This window comes from Danio aesculapii, chromosome 5, assembly GCF_903798145.1.
Source record: "Danio aesculapii chromosome 5, fDanAes4.1, whole genome shotgun sequence".
Taxonomy (NCBI): Eukaryota; Metazoa; Chordata; class Actinopteri; order Cypriniformes; family Danionidae; genus Danio; species Danio aesculapii.
The window spans coordinates 66,901,084-66,927,382 of NC_079439.1; the positions used below are offsets into that span (position 1 = coordinate 66,901,084).

The 26,299-nt window shown below is 36.9% G+C and overlaps 2 protein-coding genes across 2 annotated transcripts in view; one reads left to right on the forward strand and one right to left on the reverse strand.

Annotated features, from left to right (window-relative positions):
- Window positions 1-396: 396 nt before the first annotated feature.
- LOC130228661 (protein FAM163B) lies at window positions 397-6,285 on the forward strand. The gene is made up of 3 exons (XM_056457092.1): window positions 397-545; window positions 3,546-3,661; window positions 5,775-6,285. Exons 2-3 carry the CDS (start codon window positions 3,569-3,571, stop codon window positions 6,231-6,233), a joined length of 552 nt encoding a protein of 183 aa, XP_056313067.1. The 5' UTR covers window positions 397-545; window positions 3,546-3,568; the 3' UTR covers window positions 6,234-6,285.
- Window positions 6,286-10,672: 4,387 nt separating this feature from the next.
- adamtsl2 (ADAMTS-like 2) overlaps window positions 10,673-26,299 on the reverse strand; it is a 54,335-nt gene continuing 38,708 nt past the window's right edge. Inside the window, exons 15-19 of the mRNA XM_056458744.1 lie at window positions 22,864-23,019; window positions 22,384-22,554; window positions 21,786-21,962; window positions 18,225-18,369; window positions 10,673-15,918 (exon numbers count right to left, since the gene is read on the reverse strand). Coding sequence (XP_056314719.1) covers window positions 15,797-15,918; window positions 18,225-18,369; window positions 21,786-21,962; window positions 22,384-22,554; window positions 22,864-23,019 — 771 coding nt within the window. The 3' untranslated portion in view covers window positions 10,673-15,796. The remainder of the gene's footprint in view (window positions 15,919-18,224; window positions 18,370-21,785; window positions 21,963-22,383; window positions 22,555-22,863; window positions 23,020-26,299) is intronic.

Genomic DNA, 26,299 nt, shown 5'->3' on the forward strand with positions numbered 1-26,299 from the left:
TGTTGTTTGATTGTTTGTTTATGTCTGCTGAATAAGCTTGCTTATTTTTGTGAGTCTGAAAAGCGCTGCCATTTTAAAATCATTAGACAAAACTACAAATGAATGTCTGAAAAGCACCGTAAGAAGAATGCCAACTGTTAGCTCACTTTAAAAGAAAACACGTTAGATAAAAAGTTTTAAAAGGTTTCACTGTAACCCCCGAAAGCACTATTTTACCATATAAAATACCTACCAGTGTTAATAAGGGTTTGGTATGAGTGGAGTGAATGGTCGTGTGATGATCAGATCAGTGGGAGCGGTTGGTCTCTGAGATGTGGGATGTGCGTGACTCCAGCGGAAACTCTTCCTCTTCTACTTCTCCTCACAGCTCTCAGTGCTCCTCAACTTCAACTCTTCTCTTCCCATTTTTCTTCACCGATGGGTTTATTTATCTGTCATTATAAGACCTTCATTTTGTCTGGAGATTTGACCTCGTAAAAGTGATTCTGTGGGGAAAATCGCCGGATGCGTTGGACAAGTGTCATATGCTCTGTACATACCGTAATGTGAGTATTCAGAACCTCCTTCTAGTTCATACTGGTTAATCTGTATTTATACAACTCATAAAAACTGTAAGAATATCATTATTATTCACACTATGTTAACAATTAAGTGCTGCTGGTGCACAGAAAATTATCAAATTCGTCTGGAGATTATCCACATCAAATTACTATAGTAAATACGATAGCATTGGTGTACGTACTGCAGTAAAGTGTGTTATATACTAAGACAATATTTACAACAGTTTTTTAATGAATGCTAGAGCATACTCTTGTTGCCGATTATCTGATAAAACTGATAAAATACTACTAACTTATAGTTTATAATACAGTAAACAGTATAAGCTATATAGTTTTAGAAAACTTAAAATTTTTTATATTAACAGCAACTGTAGTATTACTATAATATATTAATTCCAATACTTTACTATAGTATATGTCTGGAAAAAAAAACATAACAGTACTCATATTTACCCTAATAACTATAGTATAGTGTTTCTTCTATGTGGGTATTCATTTACAGAATAGTATCTAGTTGACATTAAAACGCTTAAAATGGTAGCCTAAATTAATTGAATATATTAAATAAGCTAGCATGTTGTGATTTATAAGTTTTAATATACTTAAATATTAATATAATGGCTTTTTAAATTGCCTATTGGGTTTTATCAGTGGCTGTGAAGTAAAGTTGATATTATTGTAAGGCTCTTTGTAAGAGTTTTTGTATTGTAGGTAACTTCTTTCTGTGTATATGGTTAAAGTTAAAATGTATTTGGTTGTAATTTGCAATAGTAAAATACTCTTAAAGCACCTTAGATGATTTAATAACTGGAAAATAAAGCCAGTGATTTGTAAATCTTGACTATTTTATGGGTTTGAACAAGTCTTTGGCCGGAGGTTTGAGTTCAGATACTGTCATCACAAAATCTAAAAGTCTTATTGAGGAGCTCATTCGGATTCACTTGTGTCTAGTCATCTTCATTAGCATCTTCATTAGCATTTCACAGAGACATGATTATTTGACAGTAAACAACACTGATTTGTGGCCTAATTATGAGCGAATAACCTGAGCATGTATGGGTCAGGCTATTACCATTCCTTAGACATCCTATCGTGCAAATGAAAACCCATTTAATGCATCATTATTCAGTTTATTATTCCACTGCTGTGGAGTGTGTTTGGATATTGTTCTATAATTGCTGAATTCATTATCAAAGAGTGTGAAATATAATCATCAGATGTACATATAGTTATCATTTAATAGCCTCATTTTACTAAGGACTCTACACCTAATATATCCATTGATATTTGGTCATTGTGATATCTTTTTAAATACAATTTGTGTATATAAAACAAATTTAAAAAATATATATTTTTCAATAAAGATATTGTATAATTTAATAATAATAATAATATTTTTGAGGGAGTCATTTTTTAATGAAATGGAAAGCTATGTTACAAAAAAAGATAAAGGCCTAGTCCACCAAAAATGAAAAATCTGAAATTTTAAGTAAATGATCACAACATTTAAATGAAATATATTTATTTTCTAATAAACAATAATATTTGTAATGCATTTATTATTGCATAATACTAATTTGCATAATAATATTCATAAAACGCATGCATCCTTGCTGAATTACATCATTTTGATGTACATTAATTACATTAATAAGTGTTAATTATGTATCCTTGCTGAAATATTTAAATGTGAACTGCATTAATTGTATTAATAAATGTTAAATTCATATTAATGAACGTAAAATATAATTGCTGAATTATATTAATCAGAACTGCATTTATTATGTCAATATTTACATCTTAATATTTGTAATGCATTTCTTAGTTTAATGTAATATTTCATATGATACATTTTTAGATCTATGATAAATATAAATGAATAAATACAAGTTAAATACATATTAATAAATGTAAAGCATCATTGCTGAATTGCATTCATTTAAATTGCATTAGGGCAGCACTGTCGCCTCACAGCAAGAAGGTCGCTGGTTTGAGTCCCGGCTGGGCCAGTTGGCAATTCTGTGTGGAGTTTGCAAGTTCTCCCCATGTTGGTGTGGGTTTCCTCCGGGTGCTCCGGTTTCCACCACAGTCTAAAGACATGCACTATAGATGAATTGGATGAACTAAATTGGCTGTAGTATATGAGTGTGTGCGAGTTGTAAGAGTGTACTGGTGGTTCCCAGTACAGGGTTGCTGCTGTAAAGGGCATTTACTGGGTAAAACAAATGCCGGAATAGTTGGCGGCTCATTCCGCTGTGGTGACCCCTGATAAATAAGGGACTAAGCCGATGGAAAATGAATGGATGAATAAATTGTATTGATTATATTAATATATAATATATAAAATATATTGATTATCATAATATAAGTAATGTTAAATACCAATTGATAAATGTAAAACATCCTTGCTGAATTTGAATTGCATTAATTATGGTAATAAATGAATAATAATGTAAGGCATTTATTTGACGGATTATACTTATTTGAATTGCATTAATTGAATTAATAAATAGATATCAGATAAATATTAAATTAATATGAATAAACATAATGAACTGCATAATAATTTGCACTGCATTTAATATATATATATATATATATATATATATATATATATATATATATATATATATATATATATATATATATATATATATATATATATATATATATATATATATATATATATATATATATATATATATATATATAGGAAAAAAATGTAACATAAATATGTTTTGCACCCTTACAAAATTATATGAATTTGAATTGTATTAATAATGTATCTAAATATAAAATAAATCATCATATATATTTATTCCAGTTTTAACTTTGGTTTACTCTAATAACCCTGTCAGTAACTTATCTAGGATATGTACTGTTTATACTGTATGCCAGTCTAGTTTGCAGTATGCTAGCCAGTTTTGTTTAGTTTTTTTCAGCCAAGCAGTCATTTTCTCTGTATCTGTTTTCCTTCATGCACAGTTTGTTGATGGAGAGGATTTCGAATGACAGCCGGCACAGTGGTCATCACAGGTGGAATTTTAGCAGCAGTCATCTTGCTGACCATCGTCACAGTTCTGTGTTACTGTAGGCTGCAGGTAAACCTCCTCTACTACTTGATCATTAGTAGAGCTGCTGAAAACATATGAGCCTGGTTGCATTAAACTATTTGAACAAACTCGGGGTTGCAGAGTATGCATTGGGTTGACAAATCCAAAGAAATGTAATCTGGTTAAGATCAGGTTATGTTTTCTCAAAACTCTTCATGCAAACATTCTCTGTTAACTCTGAGTTTAATCCAGAATTAGTGTTGTAAGAATGGGTTTTTAACACAGCGGCTCGAACTGTAGTTCTGTCTAGCGACTGAAAAGTTTATCAGCATGATGGTAAAAAACTGTACATTTCTAGTCAAACCATCCTGCTGCAATTTTATACCAAAAACGGAAATAAGGGCAGCATTAATAGCTAAAAATGTGAGAGATCGTTGCTATTATGTGATTGTATTGTATTGCAATATGAAGCAATTAAGTGTTGATTTTAAATCAAAAGTAGTTCACAAATACTTGAAAATGAAATTATTTAATGACAATAATTCTCAATGGTTCCAACTAAATTAGTTACAAAACAACTGTATAAAATGATAAAAACATATAATAATAATTGTACCCATCTTAAATTAAAATAACATTACCATAGAAGGAGACATACAGAGGGAGGTAGACAGAGACAAAGAGCAGTAAGTAGGCCTCAAAGAAAGCCTGAGAGCAATAGAGCAGAAAAGGGAAACAGAGCAAAGTTTACTAACTATAGAGTGGAGGAACTGTGCCGTCACCTTGTAGGCTAATCGGCTGCTAGCATAAAACTGGTTCCCTCAATAAAATCCCTAAAGGATTTTCCCATAGGCTTTTCAAAGATTGCAGATAACAATCTCTGTGTTCAAACACTGTTCATTACACTTAAATGTTTTGTCCCGCCGGATAATCGTCACACGGAAATATAACTTTTAGCACTTTTGAATCTTAAATGTAAACGCAAGATTTGAAAAGCTAACATTAGGCTATAAACAGACTGCAGTGCCTTCAGGGCACTCGCCTGTGACGTCAGTACCATCCTGCTACAGACAACTTTTCAAGCTTATTTTTAGAAATATACTCCATGACAAAGAGTTAATCTCTCTGGTTATGATATTATAATCCACGCCATATATTATAAACAAACAAAAACACATAGACCTACCTGCCTTTTGGATGGTTTTTACGAGGGAAATACATCTGTTTTGCTTTACGGTTGTTGTAAAAGTTTTAAAACTGTATGTATAAATGTGCCTACATATCTTAAGACATTTAAACAAGTGTTTCGCTCGCAGGCACCACAGTCTGCTTACCTTAACAGATGTCAGAAATCATGGATCGAGAACAACATTCAATACTCTTTTTATGTCACAAAGTACAGCGAAGAGCAGCCCATACTGTCACATCTGCTATACATTTTATGGAGGAGTGTAAATATTGCAGTTATGACAGAGTTAAATGTGTTCAGATGAAGAAAAAACCCAACGAAAAATCAATTGATCACGTTAAAATGACAGTTAATATGTATGTATTTTTACACTTTTATTTACACGTTTGCATTACTGAGAGCAGGAGAGAGACAGGCTGCACTGGTAAGCAGTATCTCCATAAGTCGGTACTTTTGAAAAAACTATTGGTTGGGTTTAGGGAAGGAGGAGGGTGGGTCAGTCAATCGGTGAGTCCACAGCGGCCTCTGGAGGATTTATGCGAGAACAGCAGGCGCGAATGGCACTCACGAGAGAAATTTGAGATCTCAAGAAGCGTACACAGCGGCCTCTGGTGGATTGTGAGAAAAATAACTGCAAAAAACTTAGCTCCTGGGACGTATTTGGTGCTCTTCAGAAATGTATATAGGGGTACATTTTCAGAATGAGCCCGGGTTGGTATTTTGATTACATTACAACATCAACGCTGTAAAAGGAACCTTGTGAAATCGAAAATAGTCACATTAACCTTTCACCAGAAGTTTATCCTTGGCTGAAAAACACTAGCTGAGCATGTAGCCCATTGTCTTTGTGCAGCAGGCCTTGAGTCACGTAAGATTGAACAGCTACTTAATAAAAAAACTGTCCAAACTCCCCATTCTCTTTCATCCAATATCCATAATAAGTGTGCTGTGTCGTCTCTCTCTGCATATTAGTATTACTGCTGTAGAAGAGACGAGTTGGAGGAGGAGGAAGATGAGGAGGAGGCCAACATTGCCAAGTCATCTCCAACTCCACTGCGCCACCTGAGTCTACCAGAGAGTCCACTGAGTCTCCAACACTTCCCCGAATACGCCTCTTCCAGTCAGCTGCTAATGACTGCAGAGCCCTTCGAGGCCAACGGACCGCTCAGCTTTCCTCAATACAACCCCCGAACACCCTACAAGACGCCCCGCTCCTACACGTTCTGCCCGTCCTGCTCGGGGTACCTGCCGCTCTACATGAGCCCGCAGGAGAGTCTGCGAAACGGAGGAGGAAGGATCAGCTACAGGACTCTGCAGCAGGAGGAGCTGGAGCTGCCCATGGACACCCCGAGCTTCCACAAACTCAACCTGATCCGCTCGCTCACCATGCAGGAGGTGTTGACCCCTCACAGCGTCAGCACAGACGTGTAGCCGCTCCAGGGTTGTGTGCTTCACATTCGTTATGCTGCTTTGTTTTGTTACATCCAGCACATCCACTTGCTTGATCCATAAGGCAGATATTCATGTACTACACTAGGGGTGCTCAACCCTGTTCCTGGAGATCTACCCTGAATAAACACAACTAAACCAACCAAGTGGGATTGGAATTCTGAGTAATTAAAGATTAATTCAAGTAATTAAAGAAGGCTCAAGGGCGAAGCTGAACTCTGAAGGAAGGTAGATCTCCAGGAACAGGGTTGAACACCCCTGCATACACCATTTTGGTCCTTGATTCTTATTGGTTGATCCATGTTTTAAACACTCTACAATCACCTAAGTAAACCTGTTCCTTGGCAACTATTTGATTATCAGCACTGAGCCAAAGAAATTGTTTGATTTGGTTTGTTTTAGTTTGTGATGAAGCCATTTTATAAAAGCAATAAATCCCAAGATGGGCGGAGCAGTGGCGCAATGGGTAGCACTATCGCCTCACAGCAAGAAGGTCGCTGGTTCGAGCCTTGCCTGGCTCAGTTGGCATTTCTGTGTGGAGTTTGCATGTTCTCCTTGCGTTCATGTGGGTTTCCTCCGGGTGCTCCGGTTTCCCCCACAAGTCCAAAGACATGCGCTGTAGGTGAATTGGGTAGGCTAAATTGTCCGTAGTGTGTATGTGTGTGAATGGGAGTGTATAGGTGTTTCCCAGTGATGAGTTGCAGCTGGAAGGGCATCCGCTGCATAAAATATATGCTGGATAAGTTGGCAGTTCATTCCGCTGTGGCGACCCCTGATTAATAAAGGGACTAAGCTGAATGAATGAATTATGAATAAATCTCATGATTTACTGGGAATTTATTATGGCCAAGAGGGTTTAAACAACAGCTCTTAGCCGCTGTAAATTAAACGCTAACCACAGCCTCTTATAACTTACTGATTTATTAGCACAGTTACATCCAATACATCTAACTAAGCCAAAGAAACTGTTTGACTTTGTTTTAGTTTGTCATATAACAGTTTTATGAAAGCAATAACCCTTGTGAAGTTGTGGTTTACTATACATTTTAAATGGCAAGTGGTCTTAAAACAGAGCCTTTAGCTATTGTAAATTAAATGAAAACCACAGCCTCTTATCACTTATTGCTACTACACTACAATTATGTACTACACACTCAGAACAATAAGGTACAAAACTTTACCTTTTAAGTTACCAACAGAAATCACTGAAGGGTGCCATTTTGTACCTTTAGTTATAGTTTGTTATAGCTCATTTTGGGTAAAAAAAAAAACAAACAACTTTATCCTAATGAATTATAGTTAGGCAGACACGGAATCTGTGCTCGCAGAATTCCGCAGAAAATGTTCATCTGATTTATGTACAATGCAGTGTGTACAGTAATATTTTCTCTTTTACTAGATATATTATATGAGACACTTGCTTTGTTTACCAAATAAAGTGAATCTAATTGGATTTGCATTTTAAACATTAAATAAAAGTTAAAAAGATATTTTTATTTTATTTCACATAGTAAGGTTTTAGTTATGATTTTTACCAAAATTCTCTGCAGAAATAGCAAAAAACATCCGCATATTACGTCTGGCTCTACCTATAGTGGACCTTATGCCTCGTTTGCATTGAGCGCCATGGTTCAGTGTGGGGTCACCAATTTAAGCCATATGGGTTGATCACATATCGCATCTTTTGTGAAACTTCATCTTTTCAAGTTAAGGCATCACTTACGTTTTCCACACACTTTTAGGGTGCTTTCACAATAGCACTTTTGGCCCGCATCCGGGTTTGTTTGACGTTAAAGTACGGTACGTTTAGCTAGTGTGAAAGTCGGTTCACTTCTGATTTGAACGCAATCGTACCAAATTAACGTTTGGTTAAATTTTGGTGCCTTGGCTTTCACCACAGCATCAGTAGCTTGATCATGCTAGCGTACAGGCTGAGTTATACTTCTGCGTCAAGCATACGCGTATGCTACTGCGCGGCCTACGCGTGGACGCATAGCCCTCGCCGTGGCCGTCGGCGTCGCTGACGCGCACCTCTTTAAAAATTTAACTACACGTCGCAACGACGCGTAGCGCAAGCTCTGTGATTGGTCGATTTGAAAGCGCTGACGAGTGAGGGCGTGATCGAGAGCCGCGCGAGCCCGATGGAGCGATTGTTTACAAGTGTGGTGTCCCGTGAAGGAGCTCCAGATGGAAAGTTTTGTTTTGCATTTACCTTATGATTAAAGTTGTTGCACGTCCACCGGTTCCTGCCTTAAAATGAGCGAGTTTGATCCACTTGTACATTAAGGAAGCGTTCAGAAAAAACAAAACACCAGCGAAGAAACTCTACACACAGGAACATAAACACCTCACTGCCAACTAGCGTTTCGGAAGTGTTACTGCAGAAGAACACAAACAGCGCACAGAAGTATAAATGCACAGCTACGCGCGTTGAATGCGCCGTGGGTCACACCAGTCACTTGACACAGAAGTATAAACCAGACTTACCGGGGTTCAGAAGGGAAAAAGAAAGTGTGTACACAAACCAGCCGAAAAGTTGGCAAGGGGGGACAATCAAACTTGGGTTCGGACCAGACAGTTGAACCAAGTGTAAAAGCACCCTTGACGCAGTAGCTCAGTGCTTAGCACTGTCGCCTCACAGCAAGAAGGTTGCTGGTTCGAGCCCCGGCATTTCTATGTGGTTTGCATGCTCTCCCCATGTTGGAGTGGGTTTCCTCCGGGTGCTCCAGTTTCCCCCACAGTCCAAAGACATGCGCTATAGGTGAATTGACTAAACTAAATTGGCTTTAGTGTACGTGTGTATGGGTGTTTGCCAGTACTGGGTGGCAGCTAAAAGGGCATTCATTGTTTAAAAAATATGCTGGAAAAGTTGGCAGTTCATTCCACTGTGGTGGCCCCTGATGAATAAAGGGATTAAGCCGAAGGAAAATGAATGAATGAACAATAAAGGCATAGCCAACCCAAAAATGAACTATCTCTATTAATTTATTGGATGTAACTGTCCCTTTACGCTTGTTCTTTAATCCTAAAACGCAATGTGCGACTTAAAATAAATGTAAAACGTGTGTGAAAAGTCAATACAGGAAATTATTTCATATCAAGATATTAAACAGTGTCTGATTTTTTAATACTTTATTTAATAAAGTAATTTCTTACTTTAATTGAACTAATGGGGCTTTCTAAATGGCATGAGAACTCAGTATTTGAATATTTCACATCTGTTTTCACAAGTATTTACTGCTGTAGCGATGAATAGATTCTACAATATTCATTATTTTGGTTTTGATTTGAATATAAATGGCGTGGATGTACAGTATGTTTAAGAAGTCAAATAATATCACCGACTCAAGTGGTTTTTACACGTGGGATTGTGAATTTGTGTGTCTGTTTGTATGATGAATTGAACTGGCAGGTTTTTATAATCCTCTGTGTTCTCCTTGTGTGTACAGCCACTCAATTTGTCAAAAACTCACCAGAGTAACTGTCTGTGATAAACGCAATACTTGTTGATATTATTATGTGCCGTGTGCGGGTTTAATGAGCATATTTTGAGCTCTTATGTAAATGAATATATTTCACTGCACTGTTAGCTGACCAGCAGGTGGCGTCAGTTCATGTGCAGGAAAAAAGGTCTATCCATGCGTTGATCCATTAAAAACATTAAACTAAGGACGAAGTGTGTGTCTGTGTGCGTGCTAATCTCAATGCTAAAAGCTAACAGGCTTTCTGCAGCTTAAATCGATCAAGTCATGATGTGAAATGTATTTAAAAATTCTCAATATTGAAAACAGGTCTCACATTGAGTGAAGTCATTTCTAAAATGACTCAAATATAGTCAAAATGTAATGAAAACACTATTGACATATACACTACCTGACAAACGTCTTGTCGCCTATCTAAGTTTTAGGAACAGCAAATAATAATAACTTGACTTCTTGTTGATCTTTTGGTATCAGAAGTGGCTTATATGAAAGGCAAAGACCTCTAGATTAAGATTATTTGACCAAAATAAAATATGATCATGCCTTGATTTTTAATTATTTAATTAGGACAGTAAGGTCTGACTTTGCTTAGAAAAAATTCTTGTCACTTAACAGAAATAATGTACAGTATAGAATATAAAGTCATGCTGCAGTGGGAAAAGAATGAATATTGGGCATGACTCCCATGAGCTTGGAGGACTGCATCCATACATCTCTGCAATGACTCAAATCACTTATTAATAAAGTCATCTGGACAGCCAAAGAAAGCGTTCCTGCAGGACTCCCAGAGTTCTTCAAGATTCTTTGGATTCATCTTTAATGCCTTCCCCTTCATCTTACCCCCGACATGCTCAATAATGTTTATGTCTGGTGCCTGGGCTGGCCAATCCTAAAGCAACCCATCAAAAAATGTAAAATAAAATAAAAGCACGGAATTCATTTGGAGTATACTATTTATTATTCATAATATTTTGAGGTACACAAACGTTTTTTTTTTATTCATCAAGAATATCAAACGACTTACATCTGATTGCCTTTTGTACTTGAGGTAAGGTAGTACAATAGGTTTATTGTGTATATGAATCAGATACATTTTCAACCATAGCATGTTCAAGTGTCAGGACTCGCTCAACGACAAGGAATAAAAAAACAGATCCATTGTCGATTAAAAAAAAAAAGATAAACAGTTGAATTGGATGCATATAGAATGAGAGAAGCCAATAAAACTACTGCCGTAACCAATAAATTAACATAAGCCCACGTCTAGCAAGAGTTAAGACAAGACACTGATGATGAATAGAAGAAAAAAGAAATGTAACTAATCTTCATCACTATAATTCTCTAGTTGAATATGTTAAAACTTGTAAACAGTGTTGATGATGCTGTAAAAAATGCAAATGTTTTTATGTGTTGCTTCAACTTATTTGTAGGTTAATAATTCTTTTAAAATTGTGAAGAGTTTAACTTATGAGGTATTACATTGGTGATGGACTAATATTTTAGTGAGTTTCACCGGCATGGACCATGCCATACTTTGAGATAGACTTTATCGTAGGGATGAAGGGGACGGTAAGAGAACAGTGGGATGAAAGGGAAGGGAAGTAAGAGGATAAACAGTGAACAGGTAAATAGGTTGATCGGGTGTCCCACTATGATGCTCAGAGACTCAGAGTGGGGATACTGTCTCTGTAATATTTAAATAGAGTGATTGGACCCCATCCCCAACCCCCCACGCCCAATTCAACCAAGGAGTGAAGAGAGGGTTACAGGATTGTGAATGGGAAGCGAGGGAAGGGTGGGTGGGTTTGAAAGAACTAGAAGAACAGTGCTAGAGGGCTGGTCTGCCTTAAATAAGTTTTAGGAAGTACACTGTAAAAACTGATTAGTTACTTAAAGCGAGTAAACCAATTGCCTTAAAAGCAACAAGTTGACATTACAAAAATAATGTAAGCAAACCCATTGTAAACTATTAAGTTGGCTTAATTTGTATAATTATGCAAATTGTACTCACTTTTTTAAAGTCAACTAATCCCTTTTTACAGTGTCAGACTATTTCAGTCTGTTTTCAAATAATTACTGTAATTGTCACAATATTACATATTTGGTGCTTCATTAAGTCTAAAAAAATCTGTAGTAGTTCACTTTTCAAAGTTTAAGTTTAGTTCAGTTTAGCTCAGTTCAGTGTGGTTTAGTAATCACAACTGAGAGTCCAAACACTGAAGAGCAAATCCACCGAGAGCGCAGCTCTACAGATCCCGAACCATGCAAGCCAGTGGCGACAGTGGAGAGGGAAAAACTTCAATAATAAAGGTACGAGAGCTGTCACTGAGGTGGTACCTTTTTAAAAGATACAAATTTGTACCTAAAAGGTCTATATTAATCCCTTAAGGTTATATATTAGTACCTAAAAAGTACAAAAGTGTTCCTCTTGTAAAATTTGTAGGTATTAATATATACTACTAAGCATACCAATATGGTACAAATGTGTACCTATTGAAATACCACCCCAGTGACAGCTCTCGTACCTTTATTTCTGAGTGTAGATACAGAAAATCTGGGGAAATACTTATGTATATTAAAGGTGTATTTAAAGAAAGTGAGCACAATTTGCATAGTTATAAAAATTAAGCCAACTTAACAATTCCAAGTTACAATGGGTTAACTTACATTATTTTTGTAAAGTCAACTTGTTGCTTTTAAGGCAATTTACTGGCTTTAAGTAACTAATCACTTTTTACAGTGTAGGTGGTTGGTTAAGGAGACACAGTGAGGCGTGGTTCCGCCGCCGAACCTTTATTAACAAGTTAACTCCATTTAATTGATGGAAGTTGAGATGACTAAAAAAGTGCATTTGATTCAACTCAAATATTTAAAACAGCAAGATTTTGTTTTTACCAAGTGACAATTTGTAAAAATGTTGTTTAAATATGAAATGAGACTTTATTTAACGAAATATGCATTATTTGCATCCATTTTCAGCCCCAAAAGACTGAGCACTGAATGAAATCTTGTTCAATTAATTAACTAATTTATTTATTTTATACATATGAGACCACAAAACTTATGTTGCACAAGTATATTTGTAAGAATAGCCAACAATACATTGTTTCAGTCAAAATTATTAATTGAAGATAAATAGATCAAATCTTAATTTTAGATTAGTAATATGCATTGCTAGGGTGGCATAGTAGTGCAGTGGGTAGCACTGTCACCTCACAGCAAGAAGGTCACTGGTTCGAGTCCCAGCCAGGTCAGTTGGCATTTCTGTGTGGAGTTTGCATGTTCTCCCGACGTTGGCATGTGGCATGTTTCCTCCGGGTGCTCTGGTTTCCCCCACTAGTCCAAAGACATGCGCTATAGGTGAATTGGGTGAGCTAAATTGTCCGTAGTGTATGTCCTCCAAGTTGGGGGTTGAGCATTGGGTTAACGACCCACCTCCTAAGAATTTGATTTAAAAAAAACACCAATATGGTGTTTGGTCAACTAAATATGGTCAACTTTAATATAAACGGACCTGGGAGTTAGTAAGTAACTAAGTAATATGCTTTGATAATATATTTATTAACTATATTTTGATTATTTTGAGATTTGAGAGTATTTCAGAATTGTATCTCAGTCAAATATTGTTCTGTCCTAACAAGTTTATTCTTTTTTTTAACTGACCCTTATTACAGGCTTTATGACATACAGTAGCATGACAAGAATCAAATGTTTTTTTACCGAGAGGAAGTTTGATGTTTTTAAGTGTTTCCGAAGTGGGGATTTATGACTGAAAAAAAAAACAGCCTTTAAAATTACGAATTGTAATTAAAATAACAGATTGCTATTGTAAACAGAAGCTTGCATCGCTTGCCCCGCCTCCATCTTCTTCTGTTTGGTCTACTGCTTTGAAACTGGCATTAAAGAGTGGCGCTGCATGTAAAAATGTATTTATTTTTCAACTTGACAGTTTCTTAAAAATGTGGTGCTCATGTGCAAGATGCTATCAGAACTCACTGAGTCTTTTATTTCAGTATATTGATCTACTTCCAACTGAAATGGAATCTTAAGTAGGATCATTTTGTGCATCATTCCCTCAGCAAACTAACGGTAAGAGGGTAGTGGTTAAGATTATTGTGGCTGAATCCATCAAACATCAAACGTGGAAGCAAATGGTCAGAATTTGATTGAAGATTACTAAAACAAACAGCTTTTTTTCAATGGATTAACATTCACAGAGTGATTGTTCACCAGAGGATTAACAAAGTGTGCTAGCAAAATAAACATTGCAAATTTTGATTTCACAAAGACTTGAACCAACCCAGGCTCATTCTGAAAACGTACCCCATATACATTTCTGGAGAGCGCCAAATACATCCCAGGAGTTAAGTTTGTTTGCAGTTTTTGTTTTCACGAATCCACCAGAGGCCGCTGTGTACACTTTTTGAGATCTCAAATTTCTCTCTCGAGTGCCATTTGCACCTGCTGTTCTCAAGTAAATCCACCAGAGGCCGCTGTCGACTGACGGACTGACTGACTAAATGACTGACTGATTGACTGACCCACCCTCCTCTTTCCCTAAACCCAACCAATAGTATTTTCAAAAGCAGGGTTTGACAAGCATCCACCCACTTCCCTAAACCCAACACTTAAAAAGCAATCCAGAAAAAGAAAAGCCCTCTCCTGATTTTTACCATGTTTTCAGATTTTACCACATTCTCACCCTGTTATCTACTTGTTTATTTATTTTTTTGGCTTCTGTTTTTGTCTTACCCACTTTTTGGAACCGTCCTTTGTCGGACTCGAGCCCTTCCTTTGGCTGACCTCAAGTCAGCCAACGTACATGTCGAGCTACTGGACAAACTGGTCACAGCGGGAAAGCCGTCCACACGGAGGTAAGCGGTCAGTTAGTAAGCGAAAAAGGAATGGCATCATACCGCCCCCCTACCATCCATTTTAAATGAAACATACACCATACGTACTGGCTACATAATTCGCAATCTCCAGAAATGTATATAGGGCTACGTTTTGAGAATGAGCCTGTGTTGACTTAAACAGTCATTCATGTCTATCAAGCACTTGTTTCAAAAAAACAATGGAAAATTGCAATGGAATGGAAAAATATGTTCTGCGTGAATGGCCCCAAGTGTACTCTGGATGTGAAAATCACATTATAAAATCTCAAATTTGACAGGTGCATGAAAAAACTGTGTTTTCGCCAGCAGTGTCTCGCCTTAAAATGAATGAACGAGCAGAGGAGAGAGCGTGAGAAGCAGCAGTGGCCAGAGGCTCAGCCTGTGTTTGGATGTACAGTACTAAAATCTTCAGCCAGAGGTAACATTCAGTATACAGTTGAAGTCGAAATAATTAGCCCTCCTGTGAGCAAGGAAATTTTCACAGTATTTCCAATAATATTTTTTTCTTCTGGGGAAAGTCTGATTTATTTTATTTCGGCTAGAATAAAAGCAGGTTTTAATTATTTTAAAAAGCATTTTAAAGTCAATATTATTAGCCCCATTAAGCAATATTGTTTTTGATTGTCTACAGAACAAACCATTGTTATACAATGACTTGCCTAATTAACCTAGTTTAGCCTTTAAATGTCACTTTAAGCTGTATAGAAGTGTCTTGAAAAATATCTAGTCAAATATTATTTACAGTCATCATGGCAAAGATAAAAGAAATCAGTTATTAGAAATGAGTTATTAAAACTATTATGTTTAGAAATGTGTTGTAAAAATCTTCTCTCTGTTAAACAGAAATTGGGGAAAGAAATAAACAGGGGGGCTAATAATTCTTACTTCAACTGTATATTCAGTATATCCACCTCTGCCACTGCCAGATAATAAACGTCCCATAAAACCCAACTTATAATAATAAATACTTTTATGACATGCAATATAATCCTCTGAGCAATATTCAAATAATTTAATATTTCCTTACTGTATCCCACAAAGGAGGGACGTTGTCGTGAAGTAGGCATCGTTTTAGTAATGAGTTTAAATATAAACAAATACTGATTCAGAATTCCCTCACTGCAATCCTCATCCTGACGACGACGATGATGATATTTGGAGAGAAGAGTTAGGAAGATCGAAGGTTTCGGCAGGAATGGCAACAGGCCTTGCTGTAGTACCAGTGAGAGCAGAGGTTCACCTTCAGAGCCAGAGAGCAGTTGGTGATGGGACGATCCTGGCAGTTTTCATCTGGAGAAGCAATAATGCAGTCACACTTCATGTTAGCTTTTGGGATTTCTTTGGACACCATACAGTATATACCAATTTCAATGTGGTGATGTCACTGGCCCATGAACATTTCCTGCTTATTATCAAACTATTTCATAACTATAACAAGAGGCAATTCAATCATAACTTAATGTTAAAACAGCTAACATAACATTATTTATCAAAATGTGGCTCTTATTGGATTCTCGGAAGCTATAGAAATAAAAATGTTAAATGGGAAACGAGTTGGGACCTTTTGTTTACATCATATATATATATATATATATATATATATATATATATATATATATATATATTTGGTAATTATAATATGTACTGTTCCAGTCAGAAGATGCATTTAAAAATAGGTGATTGATAATTAAAGGGGATCAATTATGCCCCTTTTTACAAGATGTAACATACATCACATACAACCTCTAGGGACATCAGAGATGTTTCAGCTCAACATACCTCACAAATAATACTTCATAACTTTTTGAAACTGCACTTTTTAGGCTTTGACCCTAATTGCGCCATTTTGGTGACTGTCGCTTTAAATTCAAATGAGATTGTGCTCTTTTCAAAAGAGGGCGGAGCTACAATGCCAATGTGTCAGCATAGTGGCAGAGTTAAAAACAATAGGTGCGTTCGACATGAAGCACAGCTGCAGCCGGTGATCAACGAGAATAGCCGAGCGCAGGCGGAGGCGGAGGCGGAGTTGAAAACGGAGAAGACAGCCAGACACTTCGGGGTTCAAAGTTGCGGCAGTCATAATGACCGATCACATGGCGGCATCATAATTTATTTTTTTATTTTTTTATTTATAACAACAAAAGATTTACAAATAAAACACAATACAGTCTCTACAAACTATAGTTCATTTTTAAACAAGAATTGAATTATGAATTAAATATATTACAAACGCATGAGAGAAATAAGGGGAAATGAGAGGGTAAAATTAACATAAAATGAACAGGCCTATTAAATACAAAGCAATAAGCACAAATTCTAAGAGTTTAAACATCACTCTAGGCTAATACTTCTTGTTTGAATATGCTAAGGAGGGGTTTACATTTATAGATATAAAACTTTCCAATGTATATTAGTGTAAAACCCAAAACAAGGGATTTTGATTAAGTCTTAAACAACGATTAAGATTAATTTGGATAATGAAAGCATTTTCAAACAAGCACTTTAATCCAAAAAGATTGAACAAAAGAACATTCCTAAAATAAGTGAGCAGCAATTTAAGTAGAAGTTTCCCAGAAAGACCAGGTATAAACGGCTAGACTGGAAATAATATATAGATATTTTAGAATCCTAATAATCATTTTATAATTCTTTAATAAAATAGTTCTTTAACTTAACTTGTTAAGAAACCTTTAGGGTGGCAGGATTAATGATGATAATTATTTTATTACAAGTCTGTAAGACTTATTTACTTTAATATTTAGGTTATTTACTAAAATATATCATTTAAATCCTTCATGGAGCTGAATGCAGTACATAGTCTGTATAAAAAAGGTAGAAAATAAACCTGTGCAAACAATCTAGCCTTTATAACCAATTTTTTAACAAAAGATGATTACTGCAGTACAAGATAGAGATGGTATAAAAAGTTAATTGTTTGTTTTGAAATTTGTGAATCGGAATTTGTCTAATAATAAACTCAAAACACACGTGGTTGTTGTCATGCAGTGAACTCGGCCAATCGTGTAATATCAGTGTCGTCATCAGAGCTCGTGCAGTCGCTCTTCAGATGCTGCATGGGCTGAGTCAGTCGTCTGATCTGTCACGTGACGTCGGCGAAGCATCAATCCGGACAAAATTTCTAACCAGCATGCACCACCTCAAGAAAGATTTCAATTCAATTCAATAAGTCGAACGCACCAAATAGTGATGTCCTATGCTAAATAGGGAGATGGTCACTAATGGGCGGGGCTTTCCCCCTCTGATAACATGTACAAAAGGAGAATGTCAATCAAAGTGTTTCTGCAGACTGTTTTCATCAAGTGTTAATTATTAATTAATAAAAAAATGTTTACCATGAGTACCATTAGTTATATTCACAGACTTTTGCCACACAACTGTGTTAAAATATTTTTAAATATATTATTTTTTTCTCATCAACTGTTTGGTATCAACATTTTTCTAAATATCTTCTTATGTGTTGATTTGTGGCTAAACTGTTCCTGCATTAACTACTTAGATGGGATTTAATGAAACCTTATTGTGAGTGCTCCAAAATATTAAACAGTAAAAATAAAAGCATAGAGAAGTAAAGCAACCTGGAGGTTCGGTGGGGCAGGGCTGAAGTGCACAGGTCTGCTTGTTAACAGGTTTGGTCAAAGGGTCACATCCACGAACAAGCTCTCGTCCCTGATAACACTTCACATCTCTCATCCGCACACCCACACCACACGTCTTGGTGCACTGAGAAACAGTTGAGTTCAAGCAAAGAGGAAAAAAAGTGTAAACAGTCAATTACACTAAATTATCTAAACCAGCGGTGACCAACCCTGCTCCTGGAGATCTACCATCCTGCAGATTTCAGTAGCAACCCATATCAAACCCACCTGCCTGTAATTATCCAGAGCTGTTCAGGTTCTGATTAATTGGTTCAGGTGTGTTTGATCAGGGTTGGAGCTAAACTCAGCAGGAAGGTAGATATACAGGAGCAGGGTTGGTCACCCCTGATCTAAACCTTCAAGCTGCGGTCACACTGGGCTTTTCTCCCCATAGACTTCCATTCATACGTACGTGAATGCGTCAGACCGGAAACGCAAGGTCATGCGTCAAGTTTCGCAGGTTGCTGCGGTGCAAAGTTCAAGCTTGGTGAACTCTGACCTGCAAAATCGCATCACTTGACTGGGTGAGACCAATTGAGGATCAAAACATGACCTCTCTGAACAGAAATTTAAAACATGAAGCTAATCACTCGCTTTTTTAATGTCTAAACATCTTGTTTAATCCTGCCTCTTTTTCGCAGCGCATTACGACAGAATTTTGCACACACAAGTGAAGTTTCATAAACTAATTTCGAGAGGAGCATGTGATATGATTGAGCACGACTGGCTGCTCATCTGTAATCAGTAATAATCCAATCAGAGTGATCCTAGTTTACAATAAATGGATCATTTTCTACCTACTGCTCTATCTTCGTTTTGGAAGAATCCCCCCTTTCACCCCATCTCCTTCTTTTCCTCCCTTTTTCAAGGGGGAGCTCTCGAGACCTACCTGATCTTGGATCTCCAGATATGCTTATTTGACCGGGTGGGAGCCTTGGGCTCAAATTTTTCCGAGCTCAGGGTTCTCTCCTGGGACAGCATGCCAAACCTGCTATAAACGCTAAGCATATCTAAGTGGGAATTCTTGAAACTCTAGTGTGACCGCAACTTGATTTGAGAAAAAAAACTTGATGCTTCTTAAAGGTACACTTCACCCAAAAATTAAAATTCTGTCATCATTTACTTACTGTTCACTTGTTCCAAACCAATCTGAGTAGTTTTTTTTAGTCTTGTTAAACACAAAAGAAAATAGTTTGAAGAATGTTGGAAACTGGTAACAATTGACTTCCATAGTATTTGTTTTTTTCCACTATGGATGTCAATGGTTAGCGGTTTCCAGCATTCTTTAAAAAGCATGTTCAATGTAACAAAAATTCAATTTGGTTTCAGTATCAAAAATTGTCATTACTGGTTGAACTATCCCTTTAAGGAGAGGCAGAAATGTTGTTCTTTCACCCACTTATGAATTGTGATTTTTTTTCTTTGCATAAAGAACGTTTTATTCAGTCTAATGGAAAGAAAACATCCAAAATACTATTTTAAGTGCTTCATTTTTCACATTTTATCAATTTGTCTTTGTAGGTTTCAATTACAATTCATATTTTCAAAGGCTGCTTACTCAAAATGACATTTCGTCACCTTAGAATTATAAGGTTCTATCTGACATCTTTGTCAAAATTGAGTTATTGACATATTCTTATTAAATGACAATTTGTTTACATTATGGGAGTTTTTTTATACGTTTTATAAGTTTACATTTGAAGACTTTTTATTTAAGAAAATGTCACACACACACTGTTTGCTATGGAATGCAATAACTTTGAAGGTGAATATCTCAAAATCATTCAGAATGCAGATAGAACCTAATAATTCCAAGGTGATGATTTTTATCCTGCACTGAGCCATAAATCTCCACTTTAGCAGCTTTACATACACCAAACTTTACAGTTTTATTCGCTTCTAATGATCTACAAGGGTTTTTACACAGGCATGTATTCATAAATAATTAAAAAATGTGAATTTTCGCAAAATATTTTACTTTTAATTTTTTATTATCATTTTAAACTTTACATAATAAAATGTTCCGATTTTGTACAAGAAAATCACCTACTTCATTAAGTTATGACTCATTTACATATTTAAAACCCTGTCAAACGATGTTTACTATTCTTAATGTAATCAATCAGCCTAGTTTTATTCATCAGGGGTCACCACAACGGAATGAACTGCCAACTCATCCAGCATATGTTTTACACAGCGGATGCCCTTCCAGCTGCAACCCAGTACTGGCAAACACCTATACACACTCTTACACACACATGCACTACGGCCAATTTAGTTTATTCAGTTCACCTGTACCTGTGTGTCTTTGGAACGTGGGGGAAACCGGAGCACCCAGAGGAAACCCATGCTAACACAGGGAGAACGTGCAAACTTCACACAGAAACACCAACTGGCCCAGCCGGGACTCAAACCAGTGACCTTCTTACTGTGAGGTGGCAGCACTAACCACTGAGCCACCGTGTCGCCCGCATTAAGTAATACATTTTTACCATAATCACCTGCAGTGTTTTGTCTTAAAACCTACAGTAAATTCACATGACCAAAATAAATAGAGTGGTGGAGGAATGACATCAGAACCCAGAAAGTCATATGCTTCCCTCAGCATCATATTTTTTGTTTTGTCACTCTTTCCCCCGGATGAGTCTGGATTCCTCCAGGCACAAGCTATGTTTTGGGCTTTTGGCCTTAATATTTTATTAACGCAGACTAGCACATAATGCCTGGCAGCATGCAGTCAAACATGGTCGAATCAACTGGAAATGACCTCATCCAGATATATTTTGAGCAAATGTGCAGTTGCACCCTCAAGCTTACATTTTCCTAGCAATCTGACACTGCTTGCAATTTATATTTCAATCCACCATCATACCCAGCAAGCATTTTTTGTTTTTAAAAGATGTCTAATAGATGTTTAATAGACGTCTAAACATAGTCGTCTTGGCGTAAACAAGGCTAAACTTGGGCTATCAGTGAAAATCTAATAGACGTCTAAGAATAGGCCAAAAGTAGACTAGTCAACAAATAAAGAGAAATGAATGACTACATATATAAAGTCTGTCTAAACTGTCTATTTCACGACTAGTCTAGTTTTGGGCTAATCTTAGACGTCTATTAGATTTTCACTGACAGCCCAAGTTTAGCCTTGTTTTAGCCAAGCTGTCTAATTTTAGATGTCTATTAGATTTTCACTGACAGCCCAAGTTTAGCCTTGTTTTAGCCAAGCTGTCTAATTTTAGATGTCTATTAGATTTTCACTGACAGCCCAAGTTTAGCCTTGTTTTAGCCAAGCTGTCTAATTTTAGATGTCTATTAGATTTTCACTGACAGCCCAAGTTTAGCCTTGTTTTAGCCAAGCTGTTTAATTTTAGATGTCTATTAGATTTTCACTGACAGCCCACGTTTAGCCTTGTTTTAGCCAAACTGTCTACGTTTAGATGTCTATTAGATGTCACAAAATTGTTTGTTGGGTATACTGAACAGACATATGAAAAGTTTCACCTCAGACCACGGCGTTGTGTACCACTTAAAGCAAGGCCTCTCGAAGCAGGTGTCCTCATCGGCTGGCCGCTTGCTGGCGTCACATTCCTCATCCTCATTTATCTGGACCTTCCCACTTATAATGCCGACACACAACACTGTCCTTCTCTTCACACCGCGTCCACATGTTGTGTTGCACTAGGAGGCAGAAAAACGTCAGTACATTCAGGTGTACAAGAAAAATCTGAGATTAAATTGTTAGTTCACCCAAAAATTTTAATTCTGTTATTAATTATTCACCCTAATGATGTTACAAGCCCCCGAGACCTATGTTTATCTTCAAAAAAATCAGTTAAAATATTTTAGATGAAATCCAGGATCTCTCTCATCCCCCATAGATAACAAGGGTCCCGAGACGTTCAAAGTTGCCATTCTTGCCATGTTTATTCAGCAAAGTGGGTTTCCTGGGTTTCTTTATGCATATTTGAACCGTTTCTGTGAGAGCGCCCTCTGGCTTTCGGAAGATATTTACTACAAATCACATGTGTTTTCTTGCCCAACCCTATGTACACAATGATTTCTGGAGGAATGTTACGAATAATGCAAGAAAAATCCTCACCCTCTCCCAGTCCTGGGCCAGCCAGTGTGGAGCACATTCATTGTCTCCGCAGGGGTGAATAGCCAGAGGCTTGTTTTCAGGTGAGCACTGAGACTCGGGTACCACTCGGCCCTCTGGTGTTTTGCAGTACACGTGCCGTACTGTTTTTCCATGACCACAGATCCCTGAACACTGAACACAAACATAAGACCATTTAACATACCCATTATGCTAAATTTTTTATTATATTTTAGCCTTGTAGATAAAGTGATCAATTTGTTATTGTGTATAATTTTGCTACAAAGTAATGACACATAAGACCCACCTCCTACTCAATATACTGTTTCAGTTAGAAGTACATCAATGTACTAAAATAAAAGTCTCAGCAACTTCTGGTTCTTGTAGACTTTAAAACTATTAGATTGGAAAACTACTAGTAGATGTTTAAACTATTAAACTATTTAAAATCCTGATAATATTCCTCATATATCAACATCTTACCGGTCCCCACTCAGATGCTGTCCACTGGCGTTCACATGGAGGGCCTGTGCAATTTTTGGTCGATGGTGGACGAGTTTCCTCATCACACGCATGGGTCTCATCTGAGCATCTGACCTCTCGAGTGACCAGACTCCTGCGACCACATTTAGCTGGACACTGCGCAACAGACAAAACTTGATTGACAACACTGTCAAAACATACCAGTCTGTGGGGGTTTCATAAGTAATTGTTTCCTCTGTGCACCGCGATGCCGACACGGACAATTCGGTATCGGTTCAGTAATAATCATAACCAGTTATTATGTACTGACGTCATTTATCTCATATGTCCCCGTAGCTTACTATTGTGAGGGTGGCGAGTGCGAGGAAGCACGGGAGTTGGAATGCTCCAACTACTTAAAAACGCAGAAACTGTGTACAATTTCACTGCGTGTGTGTTTGCTGGATCAGTCTTTTACTGACACTTACAGCAGAAGCCCCTGTTTCACTGCGATTGAGAGAATGAAAGTACTCAATCTCTCTCTTTCTCACTGTGGCCCATTTGACCTGCTGGGTGTGACTTTTTACCTCTCCTCTCGGCTGTTACAGTGATACTTCTGGATACAGACACACCGCATCTATCATGGATCAGCTGTGATCGCCCCTGCCGTTTATCTGTGTTTAAACCCGGCTTTACTCATCTGTGCAGAGCGCCGGCCCGTAGAGCCAATCACAGCCCTTTCAGTTGAGCGCGCGACCAATCAAAGGTGTGTAAGAAAGGACTTTCTAGACAAGGATCAGAAAGCGAGCAGGATATTTATGTGTTATTTGCTATAAATGCTCGTGTTGTTTATAGTCACAGTTTATATATCTGTTTGTATTAAAGGACAAAATTGTATTTCACATAGTATATAAATATAATTATACATTTTAATACAAGAATTGCTGCTGTTAGGGAAATATAAAACTGTGTATGGAAAGCATCGACAATGCACCGTGATGCACCGAGATATTGAATTGAACCGAATCGATGGCATGATAATCGTGACCGAACCGAACCGTGAGACCAGTGTAGGTTCACAGCTCTACCAGTCTGATTAACAAAAGCACAAGAAGTAAGCTCCAATGATGTATGTGGAAGAAAGCCATTGTAATGAAGCAACCTGAATAATAAATCAACTTACTTTTTAGAATTCAAACAAGTACACAAGACTTAGCACCTAATTCAACATCTTAGTTTTTCTACTTATATGAATTAATATTTTTTACATATTTTAAAAAAATCTTTTTACAAAAAGTAGATAATGGGCTCTATTTTAAAAATGTAAGTACAGAGTCTGAAGTGCACGACACAGGTACACTTAGAGCAAGTCTGAATCCACTTTTGCTATTTGAAAAATTGGGGAAAAAAATGGTTGGCATGCCCAGGGCCGGAGTGGGACTCCTTTTCAGCTCTGGAGTTTTAAGTTTTAGATCGGCCCACCTCAGTTCACGACTGACTATATTAAAATAACGTCATTTCCAATTCAGTTCCTAATGACACTATCACGTCTTTTTCAAGGAAACAGCTTCTTTAGAACTTCAAATGTTTTTCATAAATATGAGAACATTAAAGCTAATCTAGCTTTAATCTCCAACATTATTCTTTAAAACATCACAATGTCCTTTCCTGCAATATCTGAATATATATTCTGTGCAAAATTTTTTATAGATATCCAGTCCTTTGCAAGGGTGGTCACACAAAAAAAATTTAAATAAAATATGTACACCTACATAAGTAACCCAAACAGTATTATATGTCAGCGGCGTGGTCACGCAACGTGCTGACCACTGGACCACAACGGCACTATTATGCTGGTGTGGTTGGAAGTAAAAATAAGTATAACACTGACATAACTGCAAGACTCTTTTAACCACAGTATTACTTTCTAATGATGGCTTAATCTTTTTCTCCCCTTTTAAGACAAGATATGTCAGATTTATTAATGTAGTAAATCATCTGATTTTCATTGAGCAGGTGTGACATTCATTAATATTAATTATTCGAATTCGTTTTCACTAAGGTGCCGCTGTTTGGGGTCGAATGATAGTTACGTCATCATTAACCTGCAGGCTGCATTTTGCTAACGGGGCTGCGAGAGAAATAGATAAAAAAAGTGGAGCTGCGGCAAAATAATGAGTAAAAAAAGGGTGAGCCTATGGTCAAATAAATAAATAAATGGAAAAAGTGTGACTGCTGAGAGTGCAAGCAGCTAGGGACACCGGCCCTCGCGGCCAAAAAAAAACGGGCCAGCCCACCGGGAATTCTCCCAGTCCTCCCAATTAGCCAATTTAGGCCTGGGCATGCCCGGTGCATGGGTGAAGTCTAGATCGGATACGCGACCGGGTGGAAGTGCGATATGTACATCAATTATAGTAGCATTTTTTATGACACTGTATAACAATAATTAATATTTTTACAGTTAAAAATACTATTTATTGGGTAATTTAATAGATAGCATAAATAATACTCTGTACAACTTCTGTTTTTACGTTACTGTGACGGTTGGGTTTAGGGTTGGAGTGGAGGTAGGCGTTATTAAAATACAATAAATGGGAAATTTAATAATTAATATAAATAACTCTTGTTAACTTCCAGCCGCAACCATATCCGATCTAGCAACAACACGGTGCATGGTCTAAAAGGGTACTGCTTATTTTCTTAATGAGTTATGGGTGTATCTTGGGCATAACATACATTAAGCCAATCAGTCTCATGTCCTATTCCCGTTATGAGCGAGTTGCAGTCGCACCACGGTGCAGTCGCGCCACAGTGCATTCGCTATTTACAAGATGGGCTTTGAAAGCAGAAAAACTCAAGAAGAATGGGAGGTAGCAGTTTTTATATTTATGTTGACAATAATAATAATCTTTTACATATTAACATTCTTTTATTTTCATATATTTAAAAAATGTGTGTGCTGCTGTGCATCCCTGTCAGTGTAATAAGCAACGTTTACATGCTTTTTGAACCCACCAATCACTAACATGCTCTTTACATAACAAAATAAAACTGCTTTTTAGTATTGGGTCAATGGCGCAATATGGTTACCTCAAAATAGAACTGCATCACCAGCACAGACCAGCACACACATGGGTGCACAAATAAGCACAAATGCATTCGCTATTTAAAATAAACATTTTATATACAGTATATATATGCACAGGTATATTTTTAGCAATAACCAAAAAACATTGTAAGCGTCAAAATGATTGATTTTAATTTTATGCTAAAAATGTTTAAGATATTAAGCAAAGATCAGGTTCCATAAAGTTATTTTGTAAATGTCCCACTGTAAATATATAAAAACAAATATAAAACATATTTTTGACTAGTAATATGCATAGCTAAGAACAACTTTAAAGGCGACTTTCTCTCTATAATATTTAGATTTCTTGAACCCACAGAGTCCAGACTT